General features: G+C 55.0%; 1 protein-coding gene across 1 annotated transcript in view; it reads left to right on the top strand.

Annotated features, from left to right (window-relative positions):
- Positions 1-9,710: 9,710 nt before the first annotated feature.
- LOC121097794 (T-cell activation Rho GTPase-activating protein-like) overlaps positions 9,711-14,054 on the top strand; it is a 4,893-nt gene continuing 549 nt past the window's right edge. The window contains exons 1-8 of the mRNA XM_040615104.1: positions 9,711-9,799; positions 10,653-10,772; positions 11,693-11,777; positions 11,882-11,935; positions 12,868-12,927; positions 13,153-13,314; positions 13,399-13,508; positions 13,717-13,912. Of these exons, the coding sequence (XP_040471038.1) occupies positions 9,711-9,799; positions 10,653-10,772; positions 11,693-11,777; positions 11,882-11,935; positions 12,868-12,927; positions 13,153-13,314; positions 13,399-13,508; positions 13,717-13,912 (876 nt within the window). The remainder of the gene's footprint in view (positions 9,800-10,652; positions 10,773-11,692; positions 11,778-11,881; positions 11,936-12,867; positions 12,928-13,152; positions 13,315-13,398; positions 13,509-13,716; positions 13,913-14,054) is intronic.

Below are 14,054 nucleotides of genomic sequence, written 5' to 3'. Positions count from 1 at the left end.
TGAAACTCGCCGGTATACTTTATTTATTGAGAACTAACATTAGAAAGACACGGCAAAACCACAAGTCAATAATATCTACTAATGGTGGAGGAGAGGTCTGTCTTGAAGAAGGCTGGAAAACATGACCATTCAAACCATGCTGATGCAGCTGATACAGAACTGGACTGTACGAATACATCGATGACAGCGACAATGCTGTAGTCAGGCTTACATTTGAGTATCTGCAATTGTAATCAGATTCTCTGTCCTCCATAAATCTGAGGAATACAGCAGTAATACCTGGAGCACAGAGAGCAGCTTAGGGTGAAATCAAACACAGAAAGGTAACTCCTAACATTTGGGAATGTGCCCAACTGCTTTCTGAGCTTCAGGTTTGGAAAAGATCAACTGTTCCTTCACCGTCCTGGCACAAAAGGCAATACGCTTTAGGATGTTGTTCTTTTTCTCTTGCCCGACACAGGCATTGTCTTTAGGAAACTAATAGGAAGCACTTAAGAATGAAACTTCTTGTTTGCACGGTTTGCCAGCTGGCCACTCTCAGTCTTTCCTCTGGAGACAGTATGCAGCCCACACACACACACCCCTCTGGGGTGTAAGAATACCCTGCCCCCCTCCCCCAAACAAAGGAAGCAGTCAAACACGGAGACTCGGACTGCTGGCAGATGGGAACCAATCACCAGTTCACACTGCAATCTGTCTCTCCGTTTACTCTAAAAGCAATACAAGCAAAAGCATACAATAAGGGATCTCTCTGCATAGAGGAAACAGGATGGAGAACTTGACTCTCAGAAAAACCAAGCCCAAGAACAAACCCAATTCAAACGTCTGAACAGTTACCACTGTTGGAGTTTGAATGCCACGTCCCAGCGGGCTGAAAAATCTAAGTCTGCTTTGGGACAGATACCTTCAAATCTGCCCTGTCACAACAAAAGTTAACAGCAGCTTTAACAAGAAAGATACAACCTGAATGCCTCCGTAAACCAACAGCCACAAAGAAGGTGAACACACTGAAACCCCTCCCAAAGAACACAACGCGTTATGGCTACTTACCCAAGGTCTGTCTTGCCAGTAGCTTTAACTCCTCTAACAGGGACTCTCCTAACAGTTACCGATGAGTTCCCCGGAATCAGGGCATTGTCATCTGTGTATTCTGGAAACAACATCGATACAGAGAAAGCATCAGTCAGTTCATAAGAGTGATATTAACATGTTGTGACGTAGCACTTCAGGGAACCCCTTTACAGATAGAAAAGCAACATTTTACACACAGCGTCATGCTTTCATCATCTCACGGTACCTTTCCAGAAATCTTCAGGTCTGATAGTCAAACACAAGCAGCAAAATCTTTTCCATTTGTTTTGAATCGTTTCAATGCCAACAGCAAAATGGTCTGTAAAGTCACTAAAGCAGAGTCTGCTACAACATGAGGCTCTTTCCTGATCTAACTTCCATTGCTTTTGCTCCTGTTAGCTTACAAAACCCTAGAACATGTCTCTATAATAGCGAGCACAGAAGAGGACACCCCCACCCTGCCTCCCTCCTTTTCAAACACATCCCAACCATCCATTTTGCCTTCCCACCATCTTCAAAAAGAGTCCACCATCTCTTTCTTTCCCCCCTCCCCCAGTGATGTTTAAAATCCTGTTTACTTTCAGCTTCTATTAGCATTGCTTCTATTACGAGATTTCTGTGATCACGCGGCCCGGAAAAATCTGAACAAGTTGGCCATCTTCACTCAAGGTTCACTGAAGGGTCTTTCCAAGATCATGTCAACATTTAGTCAGGACTCCTGCACCAAGTTATAAAACCCACGACCGTATCTCCACAGGGAAGATCTCCAAGAACCCCCTTTAGGCAGAACATCCTGGCCGAGTTCTTTCCTTCATCTTCTGAAGGTGACTTTAGGCACGCAGATGCTGTTCAACAAAAACGGAAATTCACGGTTATGTTAAAACCCCAAAATCTGGCATACACGTGTATGACACTGAAATGTATTCCTTAGCTTTGCTCTGACAACCACTGGGGGATTTTTGCATTTCCACAGGGAAGACACCCTTACAGAAGTTCCAGTAAGTATCTGTGTCACCACCTGTACATCTGCCTCTACCTGCATGTCTATCTCTACCGCCGTATGACACGCGACCCCGTAACACCCCCAAGACCCCTAACACCGTGCTGTTAAGTCTCCTCACAGATACTCTCCTGAACATACTTTACCTATCTGTAGGTAAACAGCGTGTTTAGGTCCAACCACTGGAAAGGCTGGGGCCAAAGTTACAGTTACCACAGCAGGCATGTCGTTCTGTTTAAGTTTTAATACATCAAATAGGGAGAGGAAAAAATCCTATGAGTACACATTGTAAAGAAAAGACTGTTGAAAGAATGTCACAGAACCACAGGAAAAAAAGAAAAAAACAAAACAAAACACCCAGTAAAATTTGAATGTTTAAGGAATGGAGACGGTTTCCAAGTCTTTTTATTTCTGTCATATCCCAAATTCTTTAATCACATGCAAGCTTTGCCAGACGGTAGATTACCAAGCTGAAACAGCACGCTAAGTAATACGAAACCATTACCGTCTCTGAGAATCAAGCACCATTTCTGAGATTCAAAAGAACTTAGGGCTTCTCGAAGAACATTTTTAGGTATATTCACCATAAGGGATCTGCCATAAAACTTCAGTATTGCCCTGACACCGTTTAACACGCAGTACCAGGAAAAAAATGCACCGTTTGAAAGAAAAGAAGAAATGATGCCCAATAGCATCTGAATGAAAATGTCTTTGGTGCAGCAAAGAAGCTGTATTGGCAAGAAATGCCAAGTATACTTTAGACAGAACGCTCGTGTACAAGATGGCTTTCCAGGGTCTGCATAGATTCTCACTCACAGATACACTCTTGATCCCAAACGTTGCTACTGATCAGTTTCTGCAACAGCCAAGCACCACTTTTCCAATGCGGTGGAGTAAAAGTAGCTGAAGACAAAATTTCAGTCACCAAACCCACTTTTTTCCCCTTCAAATTAGCCACCCACTCCTTTTCTATCACGTTCAGCCTTCTCTGCCGGCTTTCAAAGAAATCTGGCAGGTTTGTGATGACAAGGCATTGTCCCACATTCCCTTATCGTTTTACCTAGAAGGGTTCCCAGAAACCAAACCCCTTCCACGCGCGGTGTCGCACACGGACCCCGTACGCTGCTGTGCCTGGCTGCGCACACAGCCCTGACGGCAGCTGCCAGCGCACAACCACGGAAGAGCAGCTCTGAGGCCCCAGCACAAGTCACCGCTGCCGGCCGCGGCCCAACCGCCTCACTGGCCGCCCGCGCCGCCGCCAGCCGGCCGGTCCCCGGTCCCCGCGCCCGCCGCCCCCACGCACCTTCCATGGTCTGGGCGTTGGTGACCTGCAGGTCGCAGCGGGTCGCCTTCAGCCTCTCGCGGCCCATGATCTGGCGCCTGAGGTCCTTTCACCGCCAGGCTTTCAATACCTGCTCTCCCCTCCTGTCACCCCCCAGGCTGTCCCCAACAGCTGTCCTCTCCTGTACCCCCCAGGCCTGTCCCCACCTACTGTCCCCTCCTGTCATCCTCCAGGCTGCCTTTGCTTTCTGTCCCCTCCTGTCACCCCCGGGCTGTCACTACCTGGTGACATAAGCTACATAAGTTAAAAAAGAAAATAAGAAAAAAACCAAAACAAAACGAAAACCTGCCTAGGTGAACACCAAAACACCCGTGACTTTCTCAGACTCTTCACTACCCCACATGTGAGTCAAGGGACAGGGTCTCCTAAAGGCTCTTTTGCGGGCACTTCCTGAAGACACCCCCATCCCCCACCCCCCACCCCACCCTGCTTTTCTACAAGTGCACAAAGAGGTTAAGAAGAGTTTCGTGTCTAAGTTAAAGGAGGCAGTTTCTGAAATTAGCTTAGGTGAAAAAAACCAAGGTGGTGTATTCATGGATTTTCTCCTCTGCAGAGCCATGAAGAAAACATGAACCGCACTCCCCAAAGGCAAAGGAGCAAACTGAGGGAGAGCAGCTCATCGGCGCCTTTCAGAGCTTCAACAGTCTGGAGAAACGGGAAAAAAACCCATACAAAGATAAAGAGCAGCCAAGATGCACTTTTATAAAATGCACATTGGGGCCTGTTCCAGATCTCAGAATGACTTTCAGTGTTGCTTTGCATGACTATTAGACCAAGGCCTAAAGTGGCGTGACAGCTTCTGCTTGCCGGGGCATGGTAAGATCACTCAAACGAGCGACAAGGTAACAAGTAAACACCAAAGGCAACAGCGGAGCTTACCGTTTCCCTCCACTGGCGACCAGCTGTGCAGTAAACCAGCTTAACCAGCCTCCCTAAGGATGGCTCTAAAGTCGCTGAAAAGGAAAAAAAGAAGGTAAGTCCTTAGCCTGGAATGCAAAGGCACCATCTTGGCTCCCAGGCAGGTGGCACTGATGGCCCAGCAGGGTCATGTCCCCACGTTCCAGGAAAGATAAAAAAAGTGCAGGACATGTTTGTGGGGTGGGTTTGATGCATCCTTTCCGTTTGCTGAAAGCCTGAGGAAGGACGTACCCCACGGTAGGACCGGTGGCACTTTAGACCTGAGGTTAAAAAAGTGCTGCACATCAGTGACACTCCCCAAGCTGCTTTCACCACCAAACAATAAAAGATTTGCTCTCTCCAGTATGGTGGGAATGATGCCATAAAGTCGGTCAGGGAGAAAAACCCTCTAAGCCTTGCTTGCAAGTTTCAGAAGGCCGGCATTCTTTATGGCAGTGCTGGGAGCACGGGGGAATGTTTCCTCTGAGCGTGCTCACCCAGTTCCTCGAGGGTACGCACTACGGACAGCAGAGCACTTGCACACTCATAGCGCATTACACACGCATTTTCAGTCAGGCACGGGATGGGTTACAAGTTGCTTGCTTTAATGCAAACGAGCACACACCCTCAGACAGCATTGCTGAGGTTTTTTACTAGCTCCCCGTGCTCCCCAAGCGGGGCCTTGCCCTCTCTCGGAGGGCTACCTGAGTCAGAGGTCACGATCTCCCCCCACAACAATTACCTTTGTCCGAATTCCAACCAACATTCTGCGGATCGCAGCACTCTATCGGCTTGTCTCCTCCTGCGGCCACAACGTCCTCACCCAGAGGCTCTTTCTGCATCACCGAAGAGAACGCAGATCTTTTCCCCACCCATTCTTTCTTCCCCATCCTTCCCAAGGCTGACTCCCTGGATGAGAGGTCCCTTAATTCGTCACTTCTAACAGCTTTAGAGAGTCAGCTTGGCCTAACCTTTGTGCGCAGGTGTGTTTAACGTAGAGCTACACACCAAATCAGAGCGTGGCAACTGGGGAGCTCAGACATCTCGTCCCTTTGCCGAGCCAGCAGCTTCCCCTTAGCAGAATCCCTGGACATAAACGTATATACAGTGGAATCTAAACAGTGGCATCAAAGGTCCCCCCAGGCACCACATCCGTCCCCAAAATCCTTCCCCCCAAACAACCCTGAAAGACTTCCCTTGACACCCTCCTCCACCCTGGCTGTTCCTGAAATCATCCTCCACCTCCACCTCCCCGCCCTGGGCCTAAAACCTGTTCCCCCAGACCCTGGTGCAGCCCTCCCCCACCCTCGGTCCGTCCCTAAAACCCTTCCCCCAGGCTCCCCACTCTGTTCTCTAAATAACACACACACCCTCCACCCTCCCCCACCCCCACTCCCCCCACCCCCATACCCAGGTTTACCAATACACACACACCCGCCTCCTCAAACCTCCCCCACCCCCCATACACCCACTCCCACAAACACACATCCTTGCCCCACCCCCACACACCCCACTCCATCCCTAAACACCTTCATCCATTCCCACCCGTCCCTCCCTAAACCCCTTCCCCCCGCCCCCTCCCCTGCCCCCGTCCCTCTGTCCCTGCCATGGCCCAACTGCCCAGCACCACCAGACCACTCTGGCCCAAACACCGTAAGGCAACGGTTCCCACCTGACAATAGCAAGTCGAGGAACATTTTTTTTTTCCTAAATAGAGAGAGTTTTACTTCGTACGCTGCCGACTACGCCGAATTATGTTTTGCTGGCTGACTGGATACACAGCAAAGCTGAACTCCACATCAAATATAATCAAATCTATCAAGTATATCAAATAATGGACTATACAAACGCAGTTTCTTATATTGCAATAAAAGAAAATAGCACGCAATATGATAAAAGGAACCAGTAGCAGTTACTGTGAGCGATATGATAAAAGAGCAATAGGAGCGAAGCATCCATTTGTTATCCCAAAGTGTTAACGTGACTAAGGAAAGGAGACATCACCAATTCCCACCCCAACAACACCCAGGCCCACCCTTCGGCTGGGAGCCCCCTTGCAGCCAGTGCCAGGAGTCTCTCGGGAACTGGGAAATTCCCCTGGAGAAGGTACCAGGAAGGAATTCTCTCACTGCTTCCCACCGTGCATGGTAGCCATGTGAGGCACAGCACAAGAGTTCTGCTCCCTGCTTTCTCTGGTGAGAAAATTGACACAGCACTTTTGAACTCACACAGAACCAAAAAACATGGCCTGGGAAAGTGCAGGGCTGCTCCCCTGGAGAGGGTTCGAGGAAGGAATTCTCTTGCTGCTTCTCACCCTGCCCTGGCAGCCGTGTCAGGCACAGCAGCAAAGTTCTGCTCCCTGCTTTCTGTGGTCAGAAAACTGACCTCTTTTCCTTGGCAATAATGCACAGCCCAAAAAACTCACCTCGGCAAAGTGCAGCAGTGCTCCCCTGGAGAAGGTGGCAGGAAGGAATTCTCTTGCTGCTTCTCACCCTGCCCTGGCAGCCGTGTCAGGCACAGCACAAAAGTTCTGCTCCCTGCTTTCCGTGGTGAGCAAAATTAATCCTTCAGCGTTGCAGTCGTTAAGAGCCCAAAAAAGTCACTTTGGGAAAGTACAGCACTCCTCCCATAAAGAAGGTACCAGGAAAAAATTCTCTTGTTGTTCTCACCCTGCCCTGGAAGCCATGTGAGGAAGAGCACCAAACTTCTTCTCCCTGCTTTCTGTGCTGAGAACATTGACACAAACCTTGTGCACTCATGCAGAGCTAAAAGAAAAAGTATCTCTTAAGAAAGTGCAGCACAGCTCCCCTGGAGAAGGTTCCAGAAACGAATTCTCTTGCTGCTTCTCACCCTGCCCTGGCACCCATGTGAGGCACAGCACAAAAGTGCTGCTTCCAGCTTCCTGTGGTGAGAAAATTGACCAAAACCTTGTGCACTCATGCTGAACCAGAGCTCACTTTGTGAAAGTGCAGCACTATTCCCCTGGAGAAGGTGCCAGGCAGGAATTCTCTTGCTGTTTCTCACTCTGTCCTTGCAGCCATGTGAGGCACAGCACAAATGTGCTGCTCCCTAGTAGCTGTGTTCTGAAAATTAACCCCTCACATTTGCAATCGCATAGAGCCAAAAAACCCCTCACCTTGACAAGTGCAGCACTGCTCCCCTGGGGAAGGTGCCAGGAAGAAACTCACTTGCTGTTTCTCACCATGCCCTGGCAGCCATGTGAGGCACAGCACTAAAGTGCTGCTCCCTGCTTTCTAAAGTTGGCAAAATTGACCGTTTATAGTTCTACTCATGTAGAGACAGGACTTTCTTATTCAAAAGCAAAACCCAAAAAGCCACGTAGCCGTGGGAAACCCTTTATCCTTCCGTGTGGCTGGTGACTTCCCATGGCTCTTCCGCAAGGCAGGAGAAACAACCATGAATTTGGAAGCCCACGTAAATTCAAGTACACTTAGTCCTCTGACAGTCACTACTTATGGGCCAGCAGTCCTCTCACCCCTCCACAGATCTGCCTCTTAGTCCTCTAGCAGTCATCCTCCATGGAGGGACCACAAGTCCTCCATACCTACCTACCAACTCACCAGAAATGAGTCAGACCACGCCAGAAGTGACACTGCCTGACCTGCAGGAGATATATTAGGCCTGTAAGGATGGTTTCAAGACAGAAAAAAACCACCACCATCCACCAGCACAGCAGAAAAACAACCAGAAGAAACTTGGTACACAAACCAAAGGCCCCCATGCAAACCCCACAAAGGCAAAATAGCTGAAAAAAGGCACTCTCCACAAAAAAAAAACAACCACACAGAACACATGATAAAAATGCCATAACCCCAGGAACACAGGGCCAACAAACACAGGTTCTGTCCATAACAATAACACACTTTGACACTAACTCGCCTGACCTCTGGCATACCATAACCTTGTTGCCCCCAAACCCCAGCACATTGTAGCCCTAAGGCAACACAAAATGGAACACAAAGTCCCTGACGATCTCTGCCAGGGCAAAAGCAAAGCACAGAGCCACACGGGAGGGTGGGGTTGGAAGGGACCCGTGGAGGTCCTCTGGGCAAAGCCCTCTGCTCCAGCACGCTCACCTAGAGCAGGTCGCAGAGAACTGTGTGCCCTTGGCCTTTGAAGATCTGCAAGGACAGAGAGCCCACAACCTCATTGGACAACCTCTGCCAGCATTTGACCGCTCTGAGGGGGAAAATTTGCCATTTCTATTTCTAATTTCACTGTACCACATTCCAGAACAGCCATGACATTACAAGCTCAGGCTTGAAAGCCAGTGCTGTGGCTGGCCTGAAATTCTGTCCCCCTTTTTTTCATCCACTGGTAGCTAAAGGAGGACAAAGAAGGATTTCTTTCAAAGGAGAACTTCTCTTTTCCTCTGTCCTACTTCTCTGCCAGTGATCTGGATTCTGAGTGCTGTGCCACTGTCCTAATGGCTGGGAGAGGGATACTTCTTGTAGGACAGGGAGGAGGTGACAGTGGAGATCATCAGGCTGGGGAAGCTGAAGGAAAACGCAAGCAACTGGAGTTGCCTGGAGCAAGAGTGGCCAGCTTCAGAGCTAGGTCACCTCGTGTCCTCAGCTCCCATGCAGGAGCTGAACCACACACATGGACTGCAAAGCAGTGTGACCCATAGAAAAAAGTTTGCTAGGCTCGGGATCGCCCAGGGGCATTTAACTGCAATTCCACCCTTGTCAGCAGGAAGGAAACATGCCCTGCAAGCACACACTGAGGCATGACACCTTGCCCGGGGCTAAAGGGTACCTCAGGAGACCTACATGGGACCCCCCAGCACCTGGATTGCTGGCTGGAGGATGGGTAGGTCAAAGGACCCTGACGGGAGCCCTGCAGGCTCCATACATTGGACCAACGGGCACCTTCCCTTGTCACACAGAGCATCCTCTCGGATGCTCTGCACAGTTTCTGGTAGATCTCTGGAGAAGAGCTTCTCCCCAGGCCTCTCCCATGGGCTTGCTCACCCCCGGAGCCCTTCCCAAGCACAGCCCCAGCAGGTGGATGCAGCCGGCGATGCAGGGAAGAACAAGCAGCAGACACCACAGTCAGCACTGCGGGAAAGCTGGGACCCCAGACACCCACCCAGGCTCCCCAATCCCAGCCTGGCCCACAAGAGTGCCTTTATCTCCCTTTCCCAGAAGTGCTGAATTCCCCCTCCAGCATTAGCCACTGGACCCACGCTGCTTCTTGCTGCGGTGTACAACAGCCAACAGAGAACTTGCTACATGTCTCTGATTTCCTGCATTTTTCCTGAAAGGGCGGGTGTGTAACTCTCTGAATGGCTTCTATTTGAAGCAAGGCATTGCTTAGGGTCAACAGTGAAACGAGACACGGGCCATCAAAAGCTGACTACTTTTCCCCTTCTTTGCCATGGTCATGGCCTACCCCACAGACTCGCCCCTGGCCGTGTCGGCCACCGGCTGGGTGAAGGTCATGGCTAACAGGGCAGGGGCTCCTGGGTGCTGCTCATCCAGCCCTGATTGCCAAGGGTGAAGCCTTAGCACCCAGGTGGGATAAGGCCTTCCCAAGCAAGGGTGGTGCTCCAGGGGCACCACAATCCCTGCCGAAGCTCACCACACATTTCATTTACCTGTGGTGCCTGGCAGGACACGAGCGGCTCTTGACTGCTGCTAGTCCCCCCGTCTTTTGGTAAAAATGGAAGTTTTTCCTCCCGGTGGGCCTGCTCCAGTTCCAGCGCCTTGGGGCCTGAGGCCTAGCACGGCCTGGTTGCCAGAGGCCTTCCAACTGCTAGGCCGGCCTCCACCAAGAGGAGTCTGCCTCAGGCCACAACGGCCATCTCTAGGAAAAACAGCTTCTTTTATCGACCAGGACCCTGCCAAAACCCCAGGTGAAAGCGCTGGCCGCAGGCGCAGGGAGGTGGCCCTCGCCCCCTGCCCTGTCCTGCTCGGGGCTCCCCCGGGCGGGGCAGGCCCGGCCATACTGGAGAGGGCCCCGGCCCCGCCCCCCCAGGCCCCGCCCACTTTCCGTTGGGCTCAGACCGTTGGTCACGGGGAGCCCACGGCCACCACAGGCAGCAGGGCAGAGCTGTGCTGGCACGCAGCGGCGCTGGCAGGAGGCAGCCTCTGGCCCAGGAGCGCTGCCACAGCACCAGCACCCCGCTCCCCAGCCTCCCCGTCGCCGGCTGGGCCCCCTCCTCGGTGCACGGCCAGGGCCCTCCTCTCCCGGGCAGGATGGGCCAGGCCTGCTGCTGCTGCGGCTCCAGGTGGGCTCCCCCCGGGCTCGGGGACACGCGGGCACAGCTGGGCCACGCAGCACTGGCGTTGCTCATGCCCGCCGCGCTCTGCTCTGCAGGGAGGCTCTCAGCGACGCCGAGCCGGTGCTGAGTGCGGACGTGCGGCTGACCCGGGGCCGCAAGAGGAGCGAGAGGCGCCTTCTGCTCCTCCACGAGGAACTGGTGGTCGCCAAGTTGCGGTAAGACCCTCAGGGCCCAGATCCTTCCCCCCCAGCCCCGGCCCAGGGACACCCTGGCACCAGCCCCAGGCCCCGGCCCCTCGGTGCTGGAGGCACCCATGTCCGTCCCAAGGGCAGGTGGGGGACAGGGCTCTGCGCGTGGGGACCCAGCCCAAGGCAGCCCCCCTCCAGCTCAGTGCCCGCCTCTGCTCTCTGCAGACATGGCACCAGCCTGCGCCCACAGCTCTGCCTGGCCCTGGACCAGCTGTGGGTGCTCAGCAGCGGGAAGGAGGCTGCGGGGCAGGATGGACAGGAGGAGGAGGAGCAAGGCACCGATGAGGACAGCACCTCTGTCATCCTCGCCTGGCCCACCGGCTCCTGCATCGCCACTTTTGGGTGAGTCGTGGTCGGGCAGGAGAGCTTCCCAGCCGTGCCCACGCCATCCTGTGAATACTGGTCTCTGCCTTGCGTGCAGAGCTGGGCAGGGAGCAGGCAGCTCGGTGGCAGGGAGGGAGGGATGGGGGATGTTTCCCCATCCTGCATCCCCTGGTCACCTTTTGGTCCCCAGAAGGGAAGGGCAAATACAGCTGCTCGGGCAGGACAGAGCGACCCAGGGCTTGGACAGCGCCTCTGTCCTGCCCCACGGGGCAGGGCTGTGCAGGCACCCACCTTTGCCCAGGGCTGGGGGCAGCAGGGCCTGACGCTCTCTCTCCCCTCTCTTTCTGCAGCTCCCAGGCACTGAAGGAGCTGTGGGTGGCCACGCTGCTGGGGTAAGCCGGGGGGGTGCTCCAGGAGAAGCTGGGCCCACGGGGGAACACAGCCCCCAGCTGGGGAAGGTGCCCCCGTGGCTGCGAGCAGCTCTCGGGCGCAGCTGCCTGACGAGAGACAAGAGACGGCTTGGGGCTCACCCAGCTCTCTCCCTCTCCCTTCCCGGTGCACAGGACACCAGAAAGACGCAAGGGAGCCCGCGTCACCCATCTGACATCCATCAAGCTCCTGCAGAAGGAGCTGAGCCGCCGCCACGCCGTGAGTGTCTCTCTGCTCTGGGCCCTGTCCCCAAGCACTGCTCCTGCAGCCGAGCAGCAGAGCCATGGCTGCTCACCTTCTTCCCCTCCTTCTCTCCCGCCCAGTGGAGGACAGTGCGCGCCAGGAGCCTGGAGAGGCTGATGGAGGCACAGGCAGAGGTGAGAATGGCTGCCTTTCACCCATCTCTGGCTGTGCTGGGATGTGCAGCGAGTGGGGTGACCATGTGCAGGAGGGCGGGGGTTCCCACAGTACCGCTCCGCAGCAGAGGGAGTTGGGGAGACACCAGGAACGCTGGTACGTACTGGCTGGCTGGCGGAGCTGGGACGAAACCTGCCGCACGGGGCAGAGAGCCTGGGAGGGCAGAGGGTCCCAGCTCTGCCATGCTCAGGCTGCTGGCTCCGGGGGGCAGCTCGCCGCTGGCCCTTTCTGCTGCGGGGCTGCTGTCCAAGCGCAGCCTCATTCTTGGTTCTTGCAGGCTCATCCCAAGCAAGGGCCTGCGACGGCCCCATCTGCAAACGCAGGGGGACTTTGCCACGAGCCAGGTGAGTTTGGGAAAGAAAGGCAACCTCCTGCAATGGATTGAACTGTGCTCACTTGTCCCCTGAGTGTCGCCATGCAGGTTGGGCACCGCACGGGAGGACAACACCTGGACTGGCAAGGACACCTGCTGGAGAGCGGCCGCTGCATGAGCTTCTGCAGGACACAGAGCCTCTGCGGCTGCCCACAGCTTGCAGGAGGGCAGGGCAAGGGCTGGGACAGGCTGTCCTGGTGGCACACCAGCCTCTCGGCAGCCTCCAAGCCACAGCTGCTGAGCCAAAGCCACGGTTCCAGCTGCTGGCTCCCTGCCTGTCCTGCCGCACTACACAGCATCGCGCTGCGGGCAGGACAGAGCAGGGCAGGGCAGGCTCTGGGACCGCTGGCCTGGGGTTCTCCGTTGATGGCGTCTTACTCCGTTTTCCTTTGCAGCAGGAGGGAGCAGCAGCAGCAGCAGGAGGAGGATGGGGCTGCCCTGGCCCTTTCGCCTCTACGGCGCACCCCGGCCGCTGCCCAGGCACCAGGGCAGGCGGGCTCCGGCTGCAGCAGGGCGCTCTTTGGGCAGCCCCTGGCAGCCCTCTGTGGGGAGGACAACACGCTGCCCCGGCCCATCCAGGTAAGCCAGCCTGCACACGGGGTCCCCAGCCCCCCACTCAGTCCACAGGCAGTGTCCCCTGGCTCCAGGTACTGGGGAATTGGGCTCTCTGCCCATGGCTCACGCTTCTCTGCTCCCAGCCCCATTGCAGGGGGACAGAGCCCAGTCTGGGGAAGAGCTCTGGCCACGGCCACCGCTGCTGCAGGGCAGCTCCTCAGCCAAGCCACTGTCCTGCATCTCTTGCAGGAGCTGCTGGCTGTCCTGCACCAGGAAGGACCGATGACGGAGGGGATATTCCGCAGAGCTGCCGGCGGCACGGAACTTCGGCAGCTACGCGAGGCCCTGGACCGCGGCACGGAAGTCGATGTGGGAAGCCAGCCTGCACTGCTGCTGGCCGTCATCTTGAAGGTGAGCGCTTCTGAGCTGCAGCTGGAGGAGCTCCTGGCTGGCCTGCAGCGTTCAAAGGCTCACCTGCAGCCCTTGGCATTGCAGGAATTCCTGCGAAGCATCCCCACCAAGCTCCTCCTCATCGACCTCTACGAGGACTGGATGGCAGCCATGGAGAGGGCCAGCAAGCAAGCCAAGGTGGAGGAGCTGAAAGCGTAAGTGTGGGCAGCAGCCTGCCTGCTGAGCAGGGACCGGGAGAGTTCTGGGACCTGCCTGCAAAGCATGGGTTCCTCAGAAAGCTGTCTTTTCGGGCAGCTGCAAAGCTGTGCAACACGGCCGCTGGCTCCCACCCGCCTGGGGCCAGCTGCGGGGACGGCTGTGGGCACCCTCTGCTTCAGCAGCCTTGTCTTCCTCTTCCCTCAGGGTGGCCGACAAGTTGCCTGCGGCCAACCTCCTCCTCCTGAAGCGGCTGATGGCCCTGCTGCAGCACATCGGCCACAACGCAGCCACCAGCAGAATGAGCTGCAGCAACCTGGCCATCTGCGTCGGGCCCAACCTGCTGAGCCCACCCAACGAGGACCTGCTCCCGCTGCAGGCCATGCTGGCGGTGACCGAGAAGGTACGCCCTACCCAGCAGCCGGCTGCTGCCTTCCCGGCCCATCGGAGCTTGGCTGTTGAGAGGTCCCTGGCTGCCTCCTCCCTTGAGCCAGGGCTGGTGGGCTGGGTGCCTGGAAGAGCAACCCCCAGCCGCAGCCGCCTGC

This window comes from Falco naumanni, chromosome 15 (assembly GCF_017639655.2).
Source record: "Falco naumanni isolate bFalNau1 chromosome 15, bFalNau1.pat, whole genome shotgun sequence".
Taxonomy (NCBI): domain Eukaryota; kingdom Metazoa; phylum Chordata; class Aves; order Falconiformes; family Falconidae; genus Falco; species Falco naumanni.
This window is presented reverse-complemented; position numbering and strand designations above follow the sequence as displayed.